Genomic DNA, 25,654 nt, shown 5'->3' with positions numbered 1-25,654 from the left:
TGTCGGCCAACACAGTGAACAATGCTTAATCGCAAGGACTCAATATAGAGTCGCCCTTTGATTCGCTCTCGGCATAGGTGCTCTCCAAGTGAAGTATTGAGGAGAGACTTGTTCCTCGGTCTTTCGAGTACACGTACGAGCGCGCACGCTCTCGTTACGTGTTCTCGATCCAAGAGTGACAACAGAACCGCGCCTATACACACCAGACGTGAAGGGGTATATCTTTCGGTCTCTTCCACTATTCCATCACCTCAAGGCGTCAGAAATATTGTCTGCCAATCAGCATTGCTCTTCTAAAACGGGAGAACGGCGTTTTGTTTTAGGCGACCAATCCGAAAAATTGTAGCTTTGGCATTTGGCGTTTGCTGTCTCCCTGTGAAAATATCTGAAACTGCGTGCTATGTGTAAAGAATGCGTAGGCTGGCCGCTCCCACACAATGTAGCGGAATTTGCTTTTAAGCCGAACACAGGGTTGTTCCCCCCTTTCCACTCGGGCCCACGCTGTCCGCCACGGGAGGTCACTGGCCGACATGGGCTGGCATCCCGCTGTGCGGCCTCTCTCCCGAACTAAAAGCCTCTATGTCCGTCGTGTCTGGAATGTATGTGATCGTTTACATGAATTCATATAACATTGACTTTATCTTAGAGAGTTTGGGTTTGAATGAAGCGTCTTGATGTGCGGAATATGATTGTGAGGGCGGAACATGTAAGCAATGAAGGTCAAGCACCGCGACCTCTTATACTGCGTTTGTCAGTGGTCTAACCTGTATTCATTAGATAACGGTGAATTGGCTATTTGTATTCACTACTGAATTGTGCTGAATTTCTTCATTAAGTGAATACCTACTCATATAGTTGAATTTTATCTCTTGTCCTTTTACTTTTTAAGTATTTCATGTTATTCTTACGTGATTACTTTGTGAGGACAGAAGTTTTCATCTAGTCACTTAGTGCGCTGTAGTTTTTCGCGTTAGACTTTTCTCTTTCTCGTACATGGAACGACTACCTGTACCTTAAACTAAATTTTGCCTTAAGTCTTCTAGTGATTCATTAGATGATTATTTCTGCCTGCCCAATAGCTCACCAGATTATGCTGGAGCATACTATAGCTTTCAGTAATCGATTGTTCTTTTTCTTTGAGACCGATAACCATGCAGTCTGGTCACTCCCCCTCCCCTCTTTTAAACCAACCAACCAACATTTCCTTTGATGCAGCATGTATAGCGGGATTATGATAGGATTTTATTTTAGTTAATTTAACGAAATTTAGCGGATTTCATATCTTCACATTGTACTAACTTTCTTACCTGCCCACTCTGCAGTACTTTCAGTAGATACAGTGCTGTGGCAGCTTCTGTCTAGCAAACTTTATTTTTGCATAGGCGATCGAGTTCAAAATATGGCTGTGAGCACTATGGGACTTAACTTCTGAGGTCATCAGTCCCCTAGATCTTAGAACTACTTAAACCTAACTAACCTAAGGACAATACACACATCCATGCCCGAGGCAGGATTCGAACCTGCGAACATAGTGGTCGCGTGGTTCCAGACTGTAGCGCCTTGAACCGCTAGGCTACTCCGGCCGGCGGCGATCGAGTGATTGATTCTGCATTTAATCGTTTCCCTTACGAATGAAAGTGTTTCCTTCCCCACTCCCACATTCTAGTGCAATGGTCTCAGCTTCCGTTTGAAATAAACGAGAGTACATTACCCATAATTGTATGTTTCTGGTTCATCTTATGCCGATCGCAGAACATTGCCGTATGTAGAGAATTGGTTGCCTTAAATCGTTTCCGGTTTCTGTTGAAACTAAAAGAAATTCGATTTTTGAATTCTTACACATCACGAATTATTCTAATTTGCCTCATCCCATACCGATCCAACCAGATGATATTAATGTATAAAGTACATTGGCTTAAATTTAAAGATAAAATGTCGTGTTCTTGCCTAAATTACATCCGGATGTTGATAAAGCGTGTGTTATGGAAAACTGAATTTGTCCCCCACATAAGATGAATGCATATGCAAAAGTGTCTGAAATTTTATCTCCGAAATAAAATTGAATTAAATGAGAATAAGCAAAGAACATGTTTTACTAACCCATGGAGGTCAGGGTAAATTAAATTCTGTAACCAGGAACAAACAGTTGTCTTTCACCCCATCAACGATAACTGAACCCAAAAGTTTGAGTCTGTTAGCACTTGGATATCAATGACGTTGCACGAATTTGTCTGTTACCTAACCAAGAGCCGTTCCTGGATAGCTCAGCAGAAAAGTGCAATCCTAGCTATAGACGAAGACCCGGATTCAAATCTTGGTCTATCAGAGAGTTGGAATCTATTCGCGTGTTCAAAAATAAAATAAAATAAAATAAAATGTGAGTAGTATGTTATTCTTTTCGGTTATATCTGAACTATGTACTGCAAAAGTATGACCATTTTAAAATTGGGATTTTTGTATGCATAGATTGATTTGAAATTTTGATAATATCCAAATGCCGTTTTTTTTTTCTTTTTCATTTGGTGGGAAGTCTATCGCTGTATATGTAGTGTATGAGGGAGAAGTAAATGAGCTGATCTGTACTAAAATATACTCAATCGTTTAAGATACTTGATGAACATGAAATGTGACTGAAAATGGTTCAAATGGCTCTGCGCACTATGCGACTTAACTTATGAGGTCATCAGTCGCCTAGAACTTCGAACTAATTAAATCTAACTAACCCAAGGACACCACACACATCCATGCCCGAGGCAGGATTCGAACCTGCGACCGTAGCGGTCACGCGGTTCCGGACTGAAGCGCCTAGAACCGCATGGCCACACCGGCCGGCTGAAATGTGACTGAATAGATCGATCAGTGAATCAATGAATGAACAGGATTCGGCAGTTTTCTGAAGGAAAGAGCACAATAGTTGGTCTGTTGTGCCCTGTCTGGTCTGTCTGGGTTGCTTACAAATTAGAGTCGCATTGACACACGTGGCTCTTGTGCTACGTCACGAGACGAGGATTTGCGTAGCACTCACGCAACAAAAGACTGCTTGGGCCGCCTTTGAAATCCGTACAAAGCTGGAAAGAGAGTAGCGAACATACGGCCAGTGGCTTGTCTCTGTCACTTCGCAGAGCAGCCCCACACAAAGCAAGATGCTCGATAAGAAGCGCCAGTGCAAACAAGAAATGATATATTGGGCCCTCTACCTCTTAAAGCGGTCGCCCTGCATCCGTTGCTCACTCCATAGCCCGCCAGCATGGCGCTGCCAAGAGGGAAAGGTAAGACGGCGGCAGCTCCGACATGTCCAACTGTTTTTGCGCCGCTTAATTAACAGGTGGCTTATGCGAATTTTTGTGAATTTGATGACGCACTGAGTAACTGACAGTGCCCGTATGAGACAGTGAGTGATGCTTCATCCAGCGAACAGCAAGTGTTTCTCATAGCAACTGCAGTTACGTAAGAGAATATTATCAATAGGCTGACGTATTATACACTAGACTGCCATACACTAGCGATTTAGTGTGGAACTGACGTGCACGATCTATGACTTGTACACAAAAACGTGTTATGTAAGCCTGAAATTATAAAGGAAATATGAGATTGCCTAATAACGCAGAAAATTTTACCTTCAGGAAAGTGTTCTTGGAACATATACATGCAGTTTTTGTCAGTAAGGTAATGGTGGAGGAAACCTACTCCGAAATATCTGCTCTATAATGTTCGATTTGTTCCTGTTGCATGATTTTCTGGGCTAGACAAGATAGTGAAGTCTTCCACATGTTAGTAAATACAACCCTGGTGTGAGTACTTGTTTACTATTCCTAGTATCATAATCATATCTGAAACGTAATTATGGGGTACTTTTGAGTTGATTAATTTGATATATCGCTGTCACCTTGCAAGCTTACTACTTACCGCGTGGTACTGAAACTGGGACTCAGACCAGGATAACAGAATCAGGTCGGAGTTCCCCGCTTCTCGTTTTAATAGACGCGGCTGCCCTAACGTGGGACCGGAAGCTTCTGCCTCGTATTTCAGTCACCTCGTGTAATACCTGCAGAATGTGACATTTACTGTGTTTGCCTAACTTCCCCGCGCTGCAGGCTGCATCATACTCTTTGTACCATCCCAAGGACTGCGTCTGTCTAAAAGCGCGTGATAATAACTGGGTCAGAGGCTTTAGATAGGAGCACAGAGATAGAGCCGTGAGCCGCAAGCAGCTACTCCTCTCCGTACGTTGAAGTGACACTTTTGCGATACGGCGAGGTTTGAACGATTTCCAGAAAGGAGAAACCACGACCTGGCTCCTGCCTGAATTGGGGAACCGTAGACGGCTAGGCTGCGACCGCCATCACAGCGCTCCGTCTCTGGGCATGCGCACTCGGCACACTGCGGGCCAATGGCTGAAAACGTTATGAGCCACACTCATGACGTCATCCAGTGACATCACTGCTCTTAAGTCACAATTGCCGTTAATGGCCCGTATTTCCCACAGTTAAATGGTTTACAAAACCAAACAGTTTGATCCTGGCCAATCAGCATCAACTGTAATGTAGCCAGCTATAACAGAAGCAATCTAACCCGCCATCATATCACTGTCCCAATTCACTCACCCCTCGGCGTGCGCTGTGACACTGAATAAACAAACACTATCTTAAATTTCACTACAACCGTCAAGTTATTTACTTACACTTTCAAAATTAACTGCGTGAATAGTAATCAGAAAAACCCTGTTACAGAATTTGACAATGAACTTGCTCAACAGACTACGTCCCACTCATAAACAAAACTTTATAGTGTTTGCACTAAATAACAGCCAAATATATGTGTGTGGTGAGGGAGGGCAGCCGGCCGCGGTGGTCTCGCGGTTCTAGGCGCGCAGTCCGGAACCGTGGGACTGCTACGGTCGCAGGTTCGAATCCTGCCTCGGGCATGGATGTGTGTGATGTCCTTAGGTTAGTTAGGTTTAAGTAGTTCTAAGTTCTAGGGGACTGATAACCACAGCAGTTGAGTCCCATAGTGCTCAGAGCCATTTTTTTGAGGGAGGGCAAAAGAAAAAGACACTCTCACAACTTCAAAGATACTACAATTCATTTCTTATAATAACACTACAGGTAAAAGATCCATACTGGGAGTAGTTCATTGCGACGAATCTGTATTTAATTTTATAAATATTAATTAATGATTTGTGATTTAATGAACTGATAAGATAATGTAATGAAAAGAAATTTCATTTTAATGCTCTCATAATGGCGTTTACTTCATGTTATAGGTGGTCTACAATAATACATTACACGCAAAAGTTTAACAATGGTCTAATTACACTAGAAAGTTTAATTTGCTGTTACGTTGTTGTTGTTCGCCTAGGACATCGTGTATAGTTCCCATAATGCTCCACTAATACTGTTGACTTGGTTTCAGTTTTTTCAGTTGGTATTACTGTAATTCATACAACAACAAATAATATTTATTATGAAATGTATTTACATCTACACTATGTGATCAAAAGTATCCGGACATCTGGCTCAAAATGACTTACACTTCAGAGGCGCCCTCCATCGGTAATGCTGGAATTCAGCATTGGCACACCCTTAGCCCTGATGACTTCTTCCAATCTCGCAGGCATACGTTCAATCCGGTGCTGGAAGGTTGCTTGGGGAATGGCAAACCATTCTTCACGGAGTGCTGCACTGAGGAGAGGTATCGATAGCGATCGGTGAGGCCTAGCACGAAGTCGGCGTTCCATAACTTCCCAAAGGTGTTCTATAGGATTCAGGTCAGGGCTCTGTGCAGGCCACTCCATTACATGGATGTTATTGTCGTGTAACCACTCCGCCACAGCTCGTGCATTATGAACAGGTGCTCGATCATGCTGAAAGATGCAATCGCCATCCCCTGATTGCTTTTCAGCAGTGGGAAGCAAGAAGGTGCTTAAAACATCAATGTAGGCCTGTGTTATGATAGTGCCACGCAATACAACAAGGGGTGCAAACCCCTCCATGAAAAACGGGACCACACAATAACACCACCGCCTCCGAATTTTACTGTTGACTCTACACACGGTGGCAGATGACGTTCCCCTTGCATTGGCCATATCCACACCCTGCCATCGAATCGCTACATTGTGTACCGTGATTCGTAACTCCACACAACGTTTTTCCAATCGTCCAATGTTTACGCTCCTTACATCAAGCGAGGCGTTGTTTGGCATTTACTGGCGTGATGTGTGGCTTATGAGCAGCCGCTCGACTATGAAATCCAAGTTTTCTCTCCTCTCGCATAACTGTCTCAGTACTTGCAGTGGATCCTGATGCAGTTTGGAATTCCTGTGTGATGGTCTGGATAGATGTCTGCCTATTAAACAGTACGACCCTCTTCAACTGACGGCTGTCTCTGTAAGTCCACAGACGAAGTCAGCCTATATGCTTTTGTGCTGTACGTGTCCCTTCGCGTTTGCACTTAATTTTCGCCTCGGAAACAGTGCAACTAGGCATGTTCAGCAGCGTGGAAATCTCGCCTACAGACACCCAATCACCTGACCACGTTCGAAGTCCGTGAGTTCAGCGGAGCACCCCATTCTGCTCCCTCACGATGTCTAAAGACTAACGAAGTCGCTGATATGGAGTAGCTGGCTGTAGCTGGCAGCACAATGCACCTAATATGAAAAACGTATGTTTTTGGGGGGTCCGGATACTTTTGATCATATAGAGTACTTAGAAATCGCTTTTGGCCTTTTGACTTTTGTATTTCCAGCTAAAACGCTGAAACTGGTCGGTTGATATATCTGTGACGTCACGAGTCACTATTTTTATCCTCTCGGATGCTGTGGATCTTGTACATTTTCCGCAATATCTCGTTAACGAGTAAACGAATTAGAAAATTGTTTACACGAGTTACAAGAGCTCCAGAATAAGCTTCTGCTGAAGAGAAAGAAAGTTGATTTTGTCTTGGAGGGAATGAGGAGTGAAAGAAATCGGTTTCTAGAGAAATCTATTGCCTTTAAACTACCGCCATCGTGTTAACCATTATCTTTGACGTCTGAGCAATTTTTTTTAAGTTATTGGGCCTGCACTGGGACCATGAGGAACTTCATCCGAATAACCCCCTACAAGGTAATTACGTATCTACATCTTTTAAAATTGTAGGGGAGCGCGCATCGCAGGATTAAAACAAAGGCTATTTCATTTTACATTTTTGTGGTGCTGGGCCCCTGTCGGCAGCCAATGTAACCTGTACATAAACGCGACCATGAGGTATGATCCTCATTACAATTAATATGTGTCAAGTATTGTTTTACTAAGTAGACAGTAATGTGGAACGTTGGGAAATACGTGGGGTGTGAATTTTGTGCAGTGCAGTGACTAGAATTCCGACACTGAATAAGTGAGTGGGTTCCCTTAAAAGAGTGGTGCCCTGCAACGTCAACCTCGGACTAGGAGAAGCTTCAAAGAGCAAGGTCCCGAGACTTGCGGGAAAAGGTTAATGCTCAGAATTTCATGTGACATGTAAGATAGTTTAATGGTGTCACATTGCCTTCAACTTTCGCCATAACACTGCCGAACACCACTGTAGACGTGTAACACGATGGGAAGATTGTCACGGCGCCCCTGTATCCACACCTCACCACTGCTCTCGGCGCCCCTCGATGGTCCGTCGTTGAAATCAAGCGGTTTTCTTATAGCTGGCTAAGGGAAACATTTCACAGATATCATATAACACAATAGTGCAGCGAATAATTCATTTTTAGCCTAATTAGTTCTGTAACCGTGTAGTAATTGTGACTTAATTTTTGTTATATGTACCTTCTACATTTTATGTTGTCATAGCCTACTACAGTACTACAAGTTTATATGCCAACTAGCTCTGCAGATGATAAAGAAATTGATGAAATGTATGATGAAATAAAAGAAATTATTCAGATAGTGAAGGGTGATGAAAATTTAATAGTCATGGGTGACTGGAGCTCGGTAGTAGGAAAAGGGAGAGAAGGAAACGTAGTAGGTGAATATGGATTGGGGCTAAGAAATGAAAGAGGAAGCCGCCTGCTAGAATTTTGCACAGAGCACAACTTAATCATAGCTAACACTTGGTTTAAGAATCATGAAAGAAGGTTGTATACATGGAAGAAGCCTGGAGATACTAAAAGGTATCAGATAGATTATACAATGGTAAGACAGAGATTTAGGAACCAGGTTTTAAATTGTAAGACATTTCCAGGGGCAGATGTGGATTCTGACCACAATCTATTGGTTATGAACTGCAGATTGAAACTGAAGAAACTGCGAAAAGGTGGGAATTTAAGGAGATGGGACCTGGATAAACTGAAAGAACCAGAGGTTGTACAGAGTTTCAGGGAGAGCATAAGGGAACAATTGACAGGAATGGGGGAAAGAAATACAGTAGAAGAAGAATGGGTAGCTCTGAGGGATGAAGTAGTGAAAGCAGCAGACGATCAAGTAGGTAAAAAGACGAGGGCTAATAGAAATCCTTGGGTAACAGAAGAAATATTGAATTTAATTGATGAAAGGAGAAAATATAAAAATGCAGTAAGTGAAGCAGGCAAAAAGGAATACAAACGTCTCAAAAATGAGATCGACAGGAAGTGCAAAATGGCTAAGCAGGGATGGCTAGAGGACAAATGTAAGGATGTAGAGGCTTGTCTCACTAGGGGTAAGATAGATACTGCCTACAGGAAAATTAAAGAGACTTTTGGAGAGAAGAGAACAACTTGTATGAATATCAAGAGCTCAGATGGCAACCCAGTTCTAAGCAAAGAAGGGAAGGCAGAAAGGTGGAAGGAGTATATAGAGGGTTTATACAAGGGCGATGCACTTGAGGACAATATTATGGAAATGGGAGAGGATGTAGATGAAGATGAAATGGGAGATAAGATACTGCGTGAAGAGTTTGACAGAGCACTGAAAGACCTGAGTCGAAACAAGGCCCCGGGAGTAGACAACATTCCATTGGAACTACTGATGGCCTTGGGAGAGCCAGTCATGACAAAACTCTACCATCTGGTGAGCAAGATGTATGAAACAGGCGAAATACCCACAGACTTCAAGAAGAATATAATAATTCCAATCCCAAAGAAAGCTGGTGTTGACAGATGTGAAAATTACCGAACTATCAATTTAATGTCAGAGCTGCAAAATACTAATGCGAATTCTTTACAGACGAATGGAAAAACTGGTAGAAGCGGACCTCGGGGAAGATCTGTTTGGATTCCGTAGAAGTGTTGGAACACGTGAGGCAATACTAACCTTACGACTTATCTTAGAAGAAAGATTAAGGAAAGGCAAGCCTACGTTTCTAGCATTTGTAGACTTAGAGAAAGCTTTTGACAACGTTAACTGGAACACTCTCTTTCAAATTCTGAAGGTGGCAGGGGTAAAATACAAGGAGCGAAAGACTATTTACAATTTGTACAGAAACCAGATGGCAGTTATAAGAGTCGAGGGGCATGAAAGGGAAGCAGTGGTTGGGAAAGGAGTGAGACAGGGTTGTAGCCTCTCCCCGATGTTATTCAAATGGTTCAAATGGCTCTGAGCACTATGGGACTCAACTGCTGAGGTCATTAGTCCCCTAGAACTTAGAACTAGTTAAACCTAACTAACCTAAGGACATCACAAACATCAATGCCCGAGGCAGGATTCGAACCTGCGACCGTAGCGGTCTTGCGGTTCCAGACTGCAGCGCCTTTAACCGCACGGCCACTTCGGCCGGCGATGTTATTCAATCTGTATATTGAGCAAGCAGTAAAGGAAACAAAAGAAAAATTCGGAGTAGGTATTAAAATTCATGGAGAAGAATAAAAACTTTGAGGTTCGCCGATGACGTTGTAATTCTGTCAGAGACAGCAAAGGACTTGGAAGAGCAGTTGAACGGAATGGACAGTGTCTTGGAAGGAGGATATAAGATGAACATCAACAAAAGCAAAACGAGGATAATGGAATGTAGTCAAATTAAATCGGGAAGATGCTGAGGGGATTAGATTAGGAAATGAGACACTTAAAGTAGTAAAGGAGTTTTGCTATTTTGGGAGTAAAATAACTGATGATGGTCGAAGTAGAGAGGATATAAAATGTAGACTGGCAATGGCAAGGAAATCGTTTCTGAAGAAGAGAAATTTGTTAACATCGAGTATAGATTTAAGTGTCAGGAAGTCGTTTCTGAAAGTATTTGTATGGAGTGTAGCCATGTATGGAAGTGAAACATGGACGACAACCAGTTTGGACAAGAAGAGAATAGAAGCTTTCGAAATGTGGTGTTACAGAAGAATGCTGAAGATAAAGTGGGTAGATCACGTAACTGATGAGGAGGTATTGAATAGGATTGGGGAGAAGAGAAGTTTGTGGCACAACTTGACTAGAAGAAGGGATCGGTTGGTAGGACATGTTTTGAGGCATCAAGGGATCACAAATTTAGCATTGGAGGGCAGCGTGGAGGGTAAAAATCGTAGAGGGAGACCAAGAGATGAATACACTAAGCAGATTCAGAAGGATGTAGGTTGAAGTAGGTACTGGGAAATGAAGAAGCTTGCACAGGATAGAGTAGCATGGAGAGCTGCATCAAACCAGTCTCAGGACTGAAGACCACAACAACAGTATTAGATGTGAAAGAATTAATTCAAACGAACTAATTAATTAATAAAATTTTAATTATGATGTAGTAAAGTCGCTGGCCTAGTCAGGGACGTTTACTAGTCAAAGAACAAAAAAATGGTTCAAATGGCTCTAAGTACTATGGGACATAACATCTGAGGTCATCAGTCCCAGGACTTAGGACTACTTAAACCTAACCAACCTAAGGACATCACACACATCCATGCCCGAGGTAGGATTCGAACCTGCGACCGTAGCAGTCACGCGGTTCCGGACTGTAGCGCTTAGAACCGCACGGTTACAGCGGCCGGCGTCAAAGAACACGTTTGAAGTAAGGAGTATTGTCACTCGGCCCGTCAAAGCGAGGAGTCGGGCACAAGTAGCAGGCGGAGAGAGTTGCTGGGGGACAAGTGGCGAAGTGGAGACGCGGTGCACGTGATTCTAAGGAGCAAACAACAAGAATTTTTCGTGTATGGCCAGGCGTATTATGTGGTTGTAAAGGGGCACAGCACAATATCATCAATAAGATTTAATATTAATGAAGAGTACTGTGGGCGCAAACTTGTTACATGCAGCGACGATAAAGAAAAACCGGCTGTCGTACATTGTCAACGAATAATGGCTCACATCGCACCAGCAGCAACTCATCAAATGAACATCCGACCCGTTTCATCTTCTGATTGTGCAATTCTAGAAGGCGTAGTAGTTATTAGTAGATAAAGAACAGACTGTTTAGTGCAGTGTCCTATCCAGTCACCATTACTGACTCCAAAAATACCGCCAACGAAAGAACAGTAAAATACTGAAAGTGGTGAGCTTATTTAATTCCCGTAATTACGATAAGGAGGTGCAATTTGCAAAACTGATATCTATCCAACCGGTAGTGCTGCGCAACGAATAAGTATTGGCTTGGATATGGGGACTTTTTGTAAATTTCGCGCAGCTATGACTGAAAGATAGCATTTAAGGGACTGTTATCACATCGGATGGAAGACGTGGGCAATTTTGACATTTAGTAAACGATTCTGAAAGACAGATTTACGATACCACGCTCAGGCGAGAAGGTACGGCCTGGTGGACACGGCGTACAGGTGTGAAGTGATCAGGGAATTACAAGGCACTGACATGCTGTTACAACAGCGCCCCGTAACCCGTGTGTAGAGGCCGAAGAGGGCTGAGGAAAGCTGACGTAATTATTAAAGAGCACTCCAATAGTCCCCTCCGGGTAACTACGTCAGAGGCATAGGGAAAAGACGTATAAATAAGAGAGCCTAGAGGCTCAAAGGGGGCAGTCGTCTCGCCATTCTGTCTGCGTGTGGAACCAGAGAGAACGACGATTCGTTAAGCTGCAGGCCAGCCACGACGATCTTCTAGTGATGGATATCGACGGCCAACCGGTCCGCTGAAGCAGCCTCCAACCTCCGCACCACGAACGCGCCATAGCTGTGGTGGGGCGCGTCGCAACTTGGAGCTGCACTGGTGCCCGGAGCGAAAGGGCTGCTATCCTCCGCTCACAGGGTGACATCGTCCGGCGGACTGCAAGCTACCATCCGCAGGAGCGGGACCGGGGTGCGATCTCGTGCCCCCCAGGGTGCAGAGCTGTCTGCCGCTTCTGACCGAGCTGCCCTGGGCAGTCGGTCGGAGCTGCTAAGGCTATCGGATCTTTCCCTTCTGTGCTCTACATGGGGTCCACGAGCTGCTCTTGAGGGGCAACCAGCTGTTACTGAGCTACCAGCTCAGACAATGCGCCGCAGACACTCAGTCACGGCGCTACGTCTAAAAGGCTGGGCGGCCGGACGCCGACGCAGCACATCTACATCTACATTTATACTCCGCAAGCCACCCAGCGGTGTGTGACGGAGGGCACTTTACGTGCCACTGTCATTACCTCCCTTTCCTGTTCCAGACGCGTAAGGTTCGCGGGAAGAACGACTGCCGGAAAGCCTCCGCGCTCGCTCGAATCCCTCTAATTTCACATTCGTGATCTCTTCGGGAGGTATAAGCAGGGGGAAGCAATATATTCGATACCTCATCCAGAAACGCACCGTCTCGAAACGTGGACAGCAAGCTACACCGCGATGCAGAGCGCCTCACTTGCAGAGGCTGCCACTTGAGTTTGCTAAACATCTCCGTAACGCTATCTCGCTTACCAAATAACCCTGTGACGAAACGCACCGCTCTTCTTTGGATCTCCTCTATCTCTTCTGTCAACCCGACCAGGTACGGATCCCACACTGATGAGCAATACTCAAGTATAGGTCGAACGAGTGTTTTGTAAGCCACCTCCTTTGTTGATGGACTACATTTTCTAAGGACTCTCGCAATGAATCTCAACCTGGCACCCGCCTTAATTTTATATGACCATTCCACTTCAAATCGTTCCGCTTACGCTTCACTGTTACGTACTCTGCAAATATGAGCACAGTTTGCAGTGCACAGAAGAAAAAAACTGCGTTACTCTGAATTAATATGTTTTTTGCAACAATCATTTAAATTAGGCTTTTACTATTTTGCTGTTCGTCGTTATTCTTCAACTAGTTGTGCCTCTTAAGCCCATCGGCTCTGGCGCTCTGGCGCCGACACATGGACGCACACCGCGCGTCCCCTCCTGGGGATTAGCGGAAGGTCCACTGGATACCTTCAGAGCAATAGTCACTTGCCGGTGTTTCTCTGCACGTTGCGGCGTGAGTCACCCCTCTCTCCCAAATCATACCTGTCAGTCGGTGTGACATATTACAACCCCTGAGATCGGGGTACTGAACTTTTCTGTTTAATAGAACAACTAGTTAAAGAATAACGACGATCAGCAAAATAGTAAAAGCCTAATTTAAACGATTGTTGCAAGAAACATATTAATTCAGAGTAATGCAGTTTTTTTTCCTGTGCACTGCAAACTGTGCTCATATTTGCAGAGTACGCAACAGTGAAGCGTAAGATTCTTCGCTTAATAAGACATCATAAACTTTCCAGAAATAACTTGCTGTGATAGAAAAATAGTACTCATGAGCATCTGCATTCCTTACATCATTAGCCGTTAGCACTGCAGCGAGTAATGCAAAGTTATTCATAAAGCGAATTTATTTGCTAACATCTTTTATGTGCATGTGCTTAGTGCTAACTGTTCTTGTGGGTTTGTGATTAACTTTAATTCACGGTATTAAAAATTTCACATCCGAGCTTGAGTTAGTACTTCTGGTTCTGTTGTCGCCTGATTACAGTTCAATGTCCGCCCTTGGTAGCTGAGTGGTCAGTACGACGGAATGTCATATCTAAAGGCCCGGGTTCGATTCCCGGCTGGGTCGGAGACTTTCCCCACTCAGGGGCAGGGTGTTGTGTTGTCCTTATCATCATCATTTCATCCCCATCGACACCCAAGTTGCCGAAGTGGCGTCAACTCGAAAGACTTGCACCTGACGAACGGTCTACGCGACGGGAGGCACTAGCCACACGGCATTTCCTATTAAGTAATAGTTTGCTCTTACAATTAATAGTCATACGGTAATTTTTGCTCACACAGTGAGGTGTCGACCGTTCTTAACTAATCTGAAATAAAAAATTATAACGGAATCATTTATTTATTCCAAATTTGGCTACTTCTTATTTTAATTTCTTTCGATCATTATTGTGTGAATGCAGTCGCCCGATAGCGACTTGGTTTTAACTTTATCTGCGCTCACCTGGAAATTCAGTTATACTTCGGAATACTAGTGTTTCCTAAACAACAGGCTTATACAGTAATAAGCACAAATAGACAATTGACGACCGAAAGTGTTAAAAGGAATTCGTTAAACTTCGGTTACACGATAAATCAGTCTAATCTAAAAGCCGTAAATTCAACTAAATACCTACACTCATGCTCATAAATTAAGGATAAATGCAGAATGTGGTGTCACACAACGAGGAACTACACAAAACTGGGAATAATAGCATAGGCACATAGGGAACACACACGGCAGAGATCTGTAAGTCCACGGTATTGGTGATAAGTCGAGAAAACCGTTCCGAAACACATACGCAACAAAACTCCACTGTTTCCTGCGCATGTACCCCGACATCAATATGGGATATGATCACCATGTACACGTACACAGGCCGCGCAACGGGTTGGCATACTCTGGATCAGGTGGCCGAGCAGCTGCTGGGTGTAGCCTCCCATTCTTGCAGCAGTGCCTATCGGAGCTCCAGAAGTGTCGTAGGGGTTTGAAGACGTGCAGCGATACGTCGATTGAGAGCATCCCAGACGTGCTCGTTGGGGTTTAGGTCTAGAGAACAGGCAGGCCACTCCATTAGTCTGATATCTTCTGTTTCAAGATACTCCTCCACGACGGCAGCTCAGTGGGGCCGTGCGTTATCATCCATTAGGAGGAAGGTGGGACCCACTGCACCCCTGAAATGGCGGACATACTGCTGCGAAATGACGTCCCGATACACCTGACCTGTTACAGTTCCTCTGTCATAGACATGCAGGGGTGTACGTGCACCAATCATAATCCCACCCCACATCATCAAACCACGACCTCCATACCGGTCCCTTTTAAGGACATTAAGGGGTTGGTATCTGGTTCCTGATTCACGCCAGATGAAAACCCGGCGATAATCACTGTTCAGACTATACCTGAACTCGTCCGTGTACATAACCTGCGACCACTGTTCTAATGACCATGTACTGCGTTCTTGACACCAGGCTTCACAGTTTCTCCTGTGACCAGTGGTCGGTGGAATGCACCTTGCAGGTCTCCGGGCGAATAAATCATATCTGTTTAGTCGTCTTTAGACTCTGTGTCTGGAGACAACTGTTCCAGTGGCTGCGGTATGGTCCCGAGAAAGGCTGCTTTCAGTTCTCCGTGGCCGTCTGCGGGCACTGATGGTGAGATATCGGTCTTCTTGTGGTGTTGAACACTGTGGACGTCCCGTACTGTAGCGCCTGGACACGTTTCCTGTCTGCTGGAATCATTGCCATAATCTTGAGATCACACTTTGTGGCACACGGAGAGTCTGTGCTACGACCTGCTGTGTTTGACCAGCCTCCAGTCGCCCTAGTATTCTACCCCTCATAATGTCATCAATATGTGTTCTTTGAACCATTTTTAACACACAGTCACCATTAGAACGTCTGAAAACGTCTGAACACTTACTAGCTGCACCGTACTCTGACATGCACCAACACATCTCTGCTTATTTGGAATGCTGCCAGCGCCACTGAGCGATGACCGCAGGGCAAATGCACCGCATGGTCATACCCCGAGGTGATTTAAGCCCGCAAACCGCCCACCAGAGCGTTGTTTGACCATGTATCAGCATCATCCTTAATTTATGAGCACGAGTGTAGGTATTACAATTACGAACATCTTAAACTGGAAGGAACACGCTGAAAATGTTGTGGAGAAGGCTAACCGAAGACTCCATTTCTGGCAGGACACTTAGAAAATGTAACAATCTACTAAGGAGACTGCCTACACTAAGCTTGTCCGTCCTCTTTTAGAATACTGCTGCGCGGTGTGCTATCCTTACCAGATAGGACTGACCGAGTACATCGAAAAAGTTCAAAGAAGGGCAGCACGTTTTGTATTACGCGAAATATGGAAGAGAGTGTCCCAGAAATGATACAGGATTTGGGCTGGAAGTCATTAAAAGAATCTTCTCACGAAATTCCTATCACCAACTTTCTCCTCCGAATGTGAAAATATTTTGTTGACACCGACCTACATAGGGAGGAACGATCACTACGATAAAATAAGGGAAATAAGAGCTCGTACGGAAAGATATAGGTGTTCGTTCTTTCCTTGCACTGTACGAGATTGGAATAATAGAGAATTGTGAAGATGGCTCGATGAACTCTCTGCCAGGCACTTTAATGTGATTTGCAAAGTATCCATGTACATGTGGATGTAGATGAGATGAAGGACGAATGCGAAGTTACATGCGGATTAATATATTGTCATTCATTGCAGATACGGAAATAACTCAGTAAAAATTATTTGTAGTGTAGTTTTAATGCTATGTTACAGGAGATAAACGAGAAATACATTTTCATTACTCCTTTTCTGGTTAAGAAGGAAATAAACTTGTTCACAAGCTGCCTTTATTTTCGAACAAAAGTGAAATATTAAAAAGTATTTCATTTTCAGAAAGACATGTAGTTACTACTTCTTAAAAGTTGCGATCCTGCATAGTGAGATTTTAGAAATCCACTATATACAGGATGATAATATGTACGATAAAATACATCATTTTTTATACTAGAATCATAAGCGGATGTGTTTACTCTACTTACTGAACTGAAGTGCCACTATCTTGCCCAACAACATACGTTATCCATTACTGAACTGAAATCCCGAGTGAGTGGACGGAAAAAAGGAAACCGAAAGAAACATATTAACGCCGGCAATCTCGAGATAAATCTACTGTAGTTACAACTAATTTCATTCTCAGCTGCATTAACACATTCCTATTGCTTTGTTGCAGGATGCCTGTCGTGCACCACCGTGCTGTGGTACATGACTTTCGTGGGCTGTGGAGTCAACTACATGATCAGGAGCAACATCAACATCGCGATTGTCGCGATGGTGAAGAAACGCCCGACAGACGGGAGTGCAGTGGCTAGCGAGTGCTACCATTCGGGTTTCAACTTGACCGGGAACTACTCCCTCAACGAGAGCTTTTCTCACGTCGAACTGATCGACGTTGATGATGAGGTAACTGTTTTATGAGAAGGAACCAGAAATGATGTTAAAAAATTTAAATACCAAATGCTCTAAATTCAGTTTCCGTCTGTTGTCCACATCTTCAAAATATGTAAATCCATACTGCAGTAATTCATCAGTCCAGTCCTACAAATATGTACAGCCTGACGGCATGCATTATTTCCTAGACTATGCTCGGTTCTGAGTGCGAACAACAGGGGCAGACCAGACGATTTGTAACTCTGCATTCCGTAAAGCTCTGTGATATTCATGTCAGACGGTACTTCCCATTGCATCAAATGCTGAGGACTTCTACCTGCCCGTTCTTCTAGGCAGAAAGAAAAAGATGACTGCTTAAATGCGCACGTGTGTGTTGTATATGGTTGTATTATCGCCCAGATTCCTCAAACGGTTTCTTAGAGTTTTGTGAGAAGTCTTTCTGGGACACATGGCGTGGTCAGGTGTTTGCTGAGAAGTTTAATGGTGCCAAAGTGCCAGCAAAGAGTGCCATGTGACGCTTAGTCCGCAAATGGCGTCGGACAGGATCTGTTTTGAATAAGTAAAAAAAAATTTCGTAACATGCCCGCGCACCAGAAAATGTGGCTGCAGTTCACCGCTCAGAGTTCTAGAAAATCAACCCAACGCCGGTGGCAAGCGATCGGCATATCACATCGATCATGTAGACGAATTCTCTATCTGGACCTGCACATGTATCGGTACCGAACGTTACTGTACATCCATTAAAACCAGCAGATGCTCCTCACCACCTCCAATTTTGTGAGTCGGTGTTCACTGTGATAACAATGAATGACTTGGACATGAACTGTTCTTTATGTGTGATGGAAGCCTGGTTTCGCCCGAGTGATTATGTCGACTCACAGAATCAAAGCGTCTGTGTAACTTCCACGAAACACTGTGCATGATCAGAGCGTTGGAGTTTGGTGTGCAATGTCTGCTCACTGCGTTATTTGTCCTATCTTCATTCATCAGACTCTGACTTTGGCGTGTTATGTTGCCAACATTTTGAAACCATTTGTGGCAGCATTAACGGAGGAGGAAAAAATCTGTAGTTACTTCCAACGGAATGGAGCAACTTCCCACACAGTCGACCTAGCCTTGGAGCACATTTACACAATCTTCACGTGTGACAGAGTAGTTTGCAGAGCCCTAGCTGGCTACCCAGGTCACCTGACCTGTTATTGTGCATTTGAGTGAGGAGCCCCCAGCTCTAAGGCGAATCGCAACCACCTTCAGTCTTCCAGAAATCCAGTAGAACATTTCGGATTAGATTGCAGCATTTCCAGCAGTCCAGTTTCGATCTGCCTTCAGCAACTTGCGGACCATGGCCCAAATGTGGCAAGAGATGAATGGTGGTCACTTTCAACATGTGCTGCAGTCTGGCTAGTAATATATTTCTTTTCCTCAGCTGTGTTTCTTTTCACCCTCGAACTCTGTTCTCTGGGCTAATTTCATTTGCGCCATCTGCATGATTAGCCTATTTCTGCCATGTCATATGACACGGTTACTTCTCCAGCCTATAGAGAGTCATTTTGAGTATAGCAGAGTGCTGGAGATGCCAGAGGGTGGTCGGTGCAGTCACATGACTGTCACGGGTGCCGCCATGGCAGACCTAGTAGCAAGCATGGGGGACGAAGTTTCCAGTCAGTTGTAACAAGTGTAAGCAGCATCGTCTCTTGGAGGCCAGGACCATCGCTGTGGTGGACAAGACTGCGCGCTTTGCCAGGGGCCGGATTGGTGCAGTAGCTGAGGCATCCGTAATGATGGGTTGGGCCTGAAGATGTTGGAGTTGTCAGTCTCTCCACAAGGTTTAACAGGTGAGTTCGGATAAGAGTTGCGAGAGAAGGCTTTGAGAATCTGAAGTGCTGCCGTTCTGTCACCCAGACGCCACTATGGGCTGTCTGGGGCTTGGTCGCTGAGTGAAGACAACTGGTGGTGTGGTTGCTGTCTTTTCTCGGCTGGACAGACGGCAGTCCTAATCGAGGCAGAGAAAGGCTCTTCTGCTTGTCAAGGCGAACACTGTCTGAAAGCTCTTGAGCTAACGGTTGCATGCTTGTCACTTTTGTGGCTGATACAGTGCACTATACAGATGGTGCATTGAGTTTATTTGCCATTGACTACAGTGTGCACAGAAGTCTGTGGTTGTCGTGCGACCAGTTGTGGTTTCTATCGATGATTCAATGTGTGCGTGACATAATTCTACAGACAGTTCACTTTTTTACTCGTCTAATATGAACAGTCAATTGTTTGTGTTATTGTGTAAGGATCTATTATTGTTGTGTGTAGCTTGTTGTGGTGGCTGTCTTGGAATGGTAGAAGCAGTAGTAGTAGTAGCAGGCCTTCGTGTAGTGCTGTGCTGTGATCTTAGTTAATCTAAAAGATATTTTGCCATCTTACGTTTTACTATTGAAGTTGCCTCAGATATAGTAACTGACTATGACGGAGGCCAGTTATGTATATTAGGGCAAAGGTTATAGTCGTATTCGCCGGCCGCAGTGACCGAGCGGTTCTAGATGCGTCAGTCCGGAACCGCGCGACTGCTACGGTCGCAGGTTCGAACCCTACCTCGGTCATGGATGTGTGTGATGTCCTTAGGTTAGTTAGGTTTAAGTAGATCTAGGTTCTAGGGGACTGATGACCTCAGATGTTAAGTCCCATAGTGCTCAGAGCCATTTGAACAATCCTTTTTATAGTCGTATTTCATCTGATAAGTTTTCGTACATATTGTGAAGAGCCCAATTTATAAGGGAATGGTCCAATCCAACAAGTGGAAACATGCTCAGAAACGTTTTATACAGAAATAATGCACCGAAAGACAGACTCTGCTAAAGTTTTAGCTGCCAAGTCGTATGGTAAGTACTATATAAAAAATGTTGAGAGTTAACAGATTCGTAGTTCGCCAGGTGATTGAGAAAATGTGCACCCCTACCGGGGCTCTAGCACACTGTGAATGAACAACATGGCAGGCACATATCCTTTGTTCACGGCGCGTCAGTAAACAGATAATACGACTCAGGGCGACAGTAATTTGTAAAGTGACTTTAATAACCATAGTAATTACCAGTTTCTTTTACATTAGAGTATGGCGTAACAATGGGGGTAAAAGTGGGTTAATATTCACTGTACTTAACGCTCAATATTAAGCAGTGTAGAAATACGTTTGTGCTTCATAAAATCTGTCAGTGAGCTGCAAAAAAAAAAAAAAAAAAAAAAAAAAAAAAAAAAAAAAAAGAAAAAAAAAAAAAGACCTACACGAAGTAGTAAGTTCGCGCCGAAATCAAACACGCGAACTGTGAAAGAAAAACTTAAACATTTGCTGTACAGCGTGGCCCCCAAGTCCCATTACCTCCATTATCCCTATACCCCATTAATAATCATCATAAACGTAAATGAATACCATGAACAACAATTTTTAGAGGAGTTTTCTTGTGATGTAAAACACGTAGAGTTGCTCCTGAGGGGCACAGAATCGTTACTGATGGACATCTACGAGAATGGGTCCTCGGGATCGCAACTGAGATGAACTCTTCTGCGACCTGTTTAAGTAGATTCAAGAAATCATACAGTATATGAAGTCGCCAACGATCCAAGTTTACTTCGAGTAAAAGTGTGGTGGAGATGGCATTAATTCGCAGCTGACGTGAAGATGAAACTTGCTGTTGTTCCCACTTCGACTGTGTCTAACGCCTATGGTCAGATTTCGTGAAATAACTGCGAGCAAGCCGCCGCGCTTTACCACTTCGAAGCGAAAACAGACAGATTCTGTGTACAGTCTTTTACTGCTCTGACACATTCATATACAACAATGACAGTGTAAGTAGGCTGTTTATGTTTTCTTATTGGCAACGTTACGTAGCGCTCTGTATGAAAATCACTGGCTGTGCTGTGTGCAGTCTGTGGTTAGTTTGCATTGATGTCTGCCATTGTACAGGGTTATTACAAATGATTGAAGCGATTTCACAGCTCTACAATAACTTTATTATTTGAGATATTTTCAAAATGCTTTGCACACACATACAAAAACTCAAAAAGTTTTTTTAGGCATTGACAAATGTTCGATATGTGCCCCTTTAGTGATTCGGGAGACATCAAGCCGATAATCAAGTTCCTCCCACACTCGGCGCAGCATGTCCCCATCAATGAGTTCGAAAGCATCGTTGATGCGAGCTCGCAGTTCTGGCACGTTTCTTGGTAGAGGAGGTTTAAACACTGAATCTTTCACATAACCCCACAGAAAGAAATCGCGTGGGGTTAAGTCGGGAGAGCGTGGAGGCCATGACATGAATTGCTGATCACGATCTCCACCACGACCGATCCATCGGTTTTCCAATCTCCTGTTTAAGAAATGCCGAACATCATGATGGAAGTGCGGTGGAGCACCATCCTGTTGAAAGATGAAGTCGGCGCTGTCGGTCTCCAGTTGTGGCATGAGACAATTTTCCGCGGGCTACGCGTGAAACTTGCCCGCACGCGTTCAACCGTTTCTTCGCTCACTGCAGGCCGACCCGTTGATTTCCCCTTACAGAGACATCCAGAAGCTTTAAACTGCGCATACCATCGCCGAATGGAGTTAGCAGTTGGTGGGTCTTTGTTGAACTTCGTCCTGAAGTGTCGTTGCACTGTTACGACTGACTGATGTGAGTGCTTTTCAAGCACGGCTCCTGTCGCCATTTTGTCTCACTGCGCTCTCGAGCGCTCTGGCGGCAGAAACCTGAAGTGCGGATTCAGCCGAACAAAACTTTATGAGTTTTTCTACGTATCTGTAGTGTGTCGTGACCATATGTCAATGAATGGAGCTACAGTGAATTTATGAAATCGCTTCAATCATTTGTAATAGCCCTGTAGTGTTGGGCAGCTGGATGTTAACAGCGCGTAGCGTGGCAGTTGGAGGTGAGCCGCCAGCAGTGGTGGATGTGGGGAGAGAGATGGCGCAGTTTTGAAATTTATAAGATTGGATGTCATGAACTGCTATATATACTATGACTATTAAGGTAAATACATCATTTGTTCTCTATCAAAATCTTTCATTTGCTAACTATGCCTATCAGTAGTTAGTGCCTTCCGTAGTTTGAATCTTTTATTTAGCTGGCAGTAGTGGCGCTCGCTGTATTGCAGTAGTTCGAGTAACCAAGATTTTTGTGAGGTAAGCGATTTGTGAAACGCATAGGTTAATGTTAGTCAGGGCCATTTTTTTTTTTGTAGGGATTTTTGAAAGTCAGATTGCTTGCGCTAAAAAATATTGTGTGTCAGTTTAAGCACAGTCATGTACAATTGTTCAAAGAGGACGTTTCAACAGGTATAACAGTTCCGGCTGCCGGCCGCTGTGGCCGTGCGGTTCTAGGCGCTTCAGTTCGGAACCGCGGGACTGCTCCGGTCGCAGGTTCGAATCCTGCCTCGGGCATGGATGTGTGTGATGTCCTTAGGTTAGTTAGGTTTAAGTAGCTCTAAGTTCTAGGGGACTGATGACCTAAGATGTTAAGTCCCATAGTGTTCAGAGCCATTTGAACCATCTGAACAGTTTATGCTGCTTTATAACTGTTTTCAGATACCTCCATGCGCTCTAACTGTTCGATGCGCATTTCTGACGTGGTTTTCACATCTTTGGAAATGTTATATTTGACTACGTTACGATGATTTGAAAATGGGTCTTGACCCAAAACTAGTCATCGAGTGAATAAAAAAGTAAAATTGGAGACTTTGGATTGGTTTTTTGTTCTACTGATTAAAGTAAGTTACTGGCCTACAGCTACTCCAGCATGCTGGAAGTTCCCCAAAAAAAGAACTGTTTACTGGCAAAAATCTTGCAATCGACGCAACCAAAACCCGGAAAGAAAAAGATAAAAGTATCTTTTTCAACATTTGATTCGAAACAATTTGTAACCAGTTACTGAAACTAATTCGTTACTTTCGCTGGAGTCCGTCGAAAGTAGATATATCCATGCCTCTCACTTTCAATAGGCCGACGAAAAGAGTGTTGACATATTTCAGAGTCCACCTGGAACCGCCAGTGTCACGCTGTATAAAGAATTCGTACCATTGTGAAAAATGTTTTAAGGAAATTGTCGGACAATATAATTTCCGATAACTCATTGTCATTTATCACAAGAGTAGTCTTAAATTTCAGTCATTTCTGCATCATCAGTCTACATCAGGACGTTTTACGAATTGCTTTACGTATGTCCTGAATACAGCACAATAAGCAGAGCAGCGGCCAGGACCAATTGCTACTTCATCGCAGTTCTGTCCACATAAAACTTTTAATTGCTGTGAAGTGCCTAAAAACGTTAATTTGTCTCCCGTGCCTGGTGTAAGAAAAACGTTTGTCTTCATCGTGGAAGTGAACTTCATTGAGCCGGCCGAAGTGGCCGTGCGGTTAAAGGCGCTGCAGTCTGGAACCGCAAGACCGCTACGGTCGCAGGTTCGAATCCTGCCTCGGGCATGGATGTTTGTGATGTCCTTAGGTTAGTTAGGTTTAACTAGTTCTAAGTTCTAGGGGACTAATGACCTCAGCAGTTGAGTCCCATAGTGCTCAGAGCCATTTGAACCATTTTTTTTGAACTTCATTGAGACGACTGTGGCGAACAAACATGGAACTAGTTGTTAACAAAATATAAATTACTCTAAAAAATATCAGTAGAACTGTGCTACTGGAATTGTTGCGAATTGATGATTGTATAAGATATATTTAATCTCGATAAATTTTATCTCATGACTGATGGAAGTAATCAGTAGTGTAACATCAAACACTGTCTTGATGTATTTTCCTTTCCTAGACAATTTTTTAAGAATTACGTATGCAAAACATTAATGGTACGTGACTTTTTTGTACGTTTTAAGTGCTTAAAATTCCCCTGTGTCATTGCGGACATTATCACTGCGTGGCGCTGCGCTCTCTTGTCACGGCCGACCGGAAAATTGGAAACTTGTGGTAAACTCTTATGGGACCAAACTGCTGAGGTCATCGGACCCTCAGCCTGCACACTACTTAATCTAACTTAAACTAACTTACGCTAAGGACATTACACACATCAATGTCCGAGGGAGGCCTCGAACCTCCGACGGGGGGAGCCGCGTGAACCGTGGCAAGGCGCCTCACACCGCACGGCTGTCCGCAGCTCGTGGTCGTGCGGTAGCGTTCTCGCTTCCCACACACGGGTTCGATTCCCGGCGGGGCCAGGGATTTTCTCTGCCTTGTGATGACTGGGTGTTGTGTGATGTCCTTAGGTTGGTTGGGTTTAAGTAGTTCTAAGTTCTAGCGGACTGATGACGTTAGATGTTAAGTCCCATGGTGCTCAGAGCCATTTGAACCGCACGGCTACCCCGCGGCGGCCGATCGAACGCTACGCAGGAAGGCCTGTGCAAACCGCTGTCATAAACAATTCTTAGTGCTACAAAAACAAGTAACTTCAACAATTTTTGAAAACTGCTTACAGCTAAAATTCTGGCACTGCTTTTTTTTTCGTTGTATTTTTCCTAGATGAAAACATTTCTATGTGGGAAATATCCAGTTTGGATCAATCCCTCGATAGCACCCTTTGGGCTGCAGAAATATTTTGCCTTGTTGAAAGGGTATTTCCGCTCTGCTCATTTTAAATAAATTAACTGATAAACTGACACACACACGTGCACAGCTCATAGGTTCAACCCCACTCCTGCTCAACCCTGCGCCACAAGAGTTAAGTAAGAATTTTCCTCCAGGCAATTTCTTAAATAAAGGGTGTGATTTACGAGCTACACACGGTCGACTATTGGTTCTGTAGAATACTGCAGTCTCAAATTGCCAACACACACAGGAAAACCACGTAACCACCACACCTAACGTGATGCAGATGTTGTATCTCATGCTGTTGGTTTTAGCATCTACATACACATCAGCTGCCTCATCCCAAGTGAGAATGGCTTAAAGATATTACTGCTAGTTTACACTCGCCCATTCTGGGAACTCACGTAAGCTGTGCATTCATAGTTTACACGTGTCACTTGTAGCCACGAAATGCAGATGGAGCATACCGCAGTCACGTGTAGAACACTGAGGTACATGCATGTATGCACGTTTCTGAGCTTTGAGCAGCACAGTGGGGATCAACTCAGTGCATTACACGTCGGAGCCAAGGTTCCTTTGACAACAGCCTTCCTCACCTTCTTCATACACCACGCTACTGAGTGGAGGGTGGCAGGAGGCGAAGAGGTGTTGAATTCTTAGTCATAATGAATACATAGAGACTAAATTGATCGTATCAAGGTTGCTTCATATGTTCTCTGTTGCCATAGCCTTCGTAGATGCCTCTATGAATGCAGCACCCAGTTCCGCCATTTTGTATTCAGGATACCTACGGCCTATAGCTTTTAGTCTACAAT

The 25,654-nt window shown here is 44.1% G+C and overlaps 1 protein-coding gene across 2 annotated transcripts in view; it reads left to right on the top strand.

Moving 5' to 3' along the window:
* The first annotated feature begins 3,246 nt into the window (after positions 1–3,246).
* Positions 3,247–25,654, top strand: part of LOC126234366 (sialin-like) — a 72,312-nt gene continuing 49,904 nt past the window's right edge. For both annotated transcript variants that reach the window (XM_049943054.1, XM_049943053.1), the window contains exons 1-2: positions 3,247–3,269; positions 17,061–17,290. In XM_049943054.1, the coding sequence (XP_049799011.1) occupies positions 3,248–3,269; positions 17,061–17,290 (252 nt within the window). In that variant the 5' untranslated portion in view covers position 3,247. The remainder of the gene's footprint in view (positions 3,270–17,060; positions 17,291–25,654) is intronic.

Source organism: Schistocerca nitens, chromosome 2, assembly GCF_023898315.1.
Source record: "Schistocerca nitens isolate TAMUIC-IGC-003100 chromosome 2, iqSchNite1.1, whole genome shotgun sequence".
NCBI lineage: Eukaryota > Metazoa > Arthropoda > Insecta > Orthoptera > Acrididae > Schistocerca > Schistocerca nitens.
This window is presented reverse-complemented; position numbering and strand designations above follow the sequence as displayed.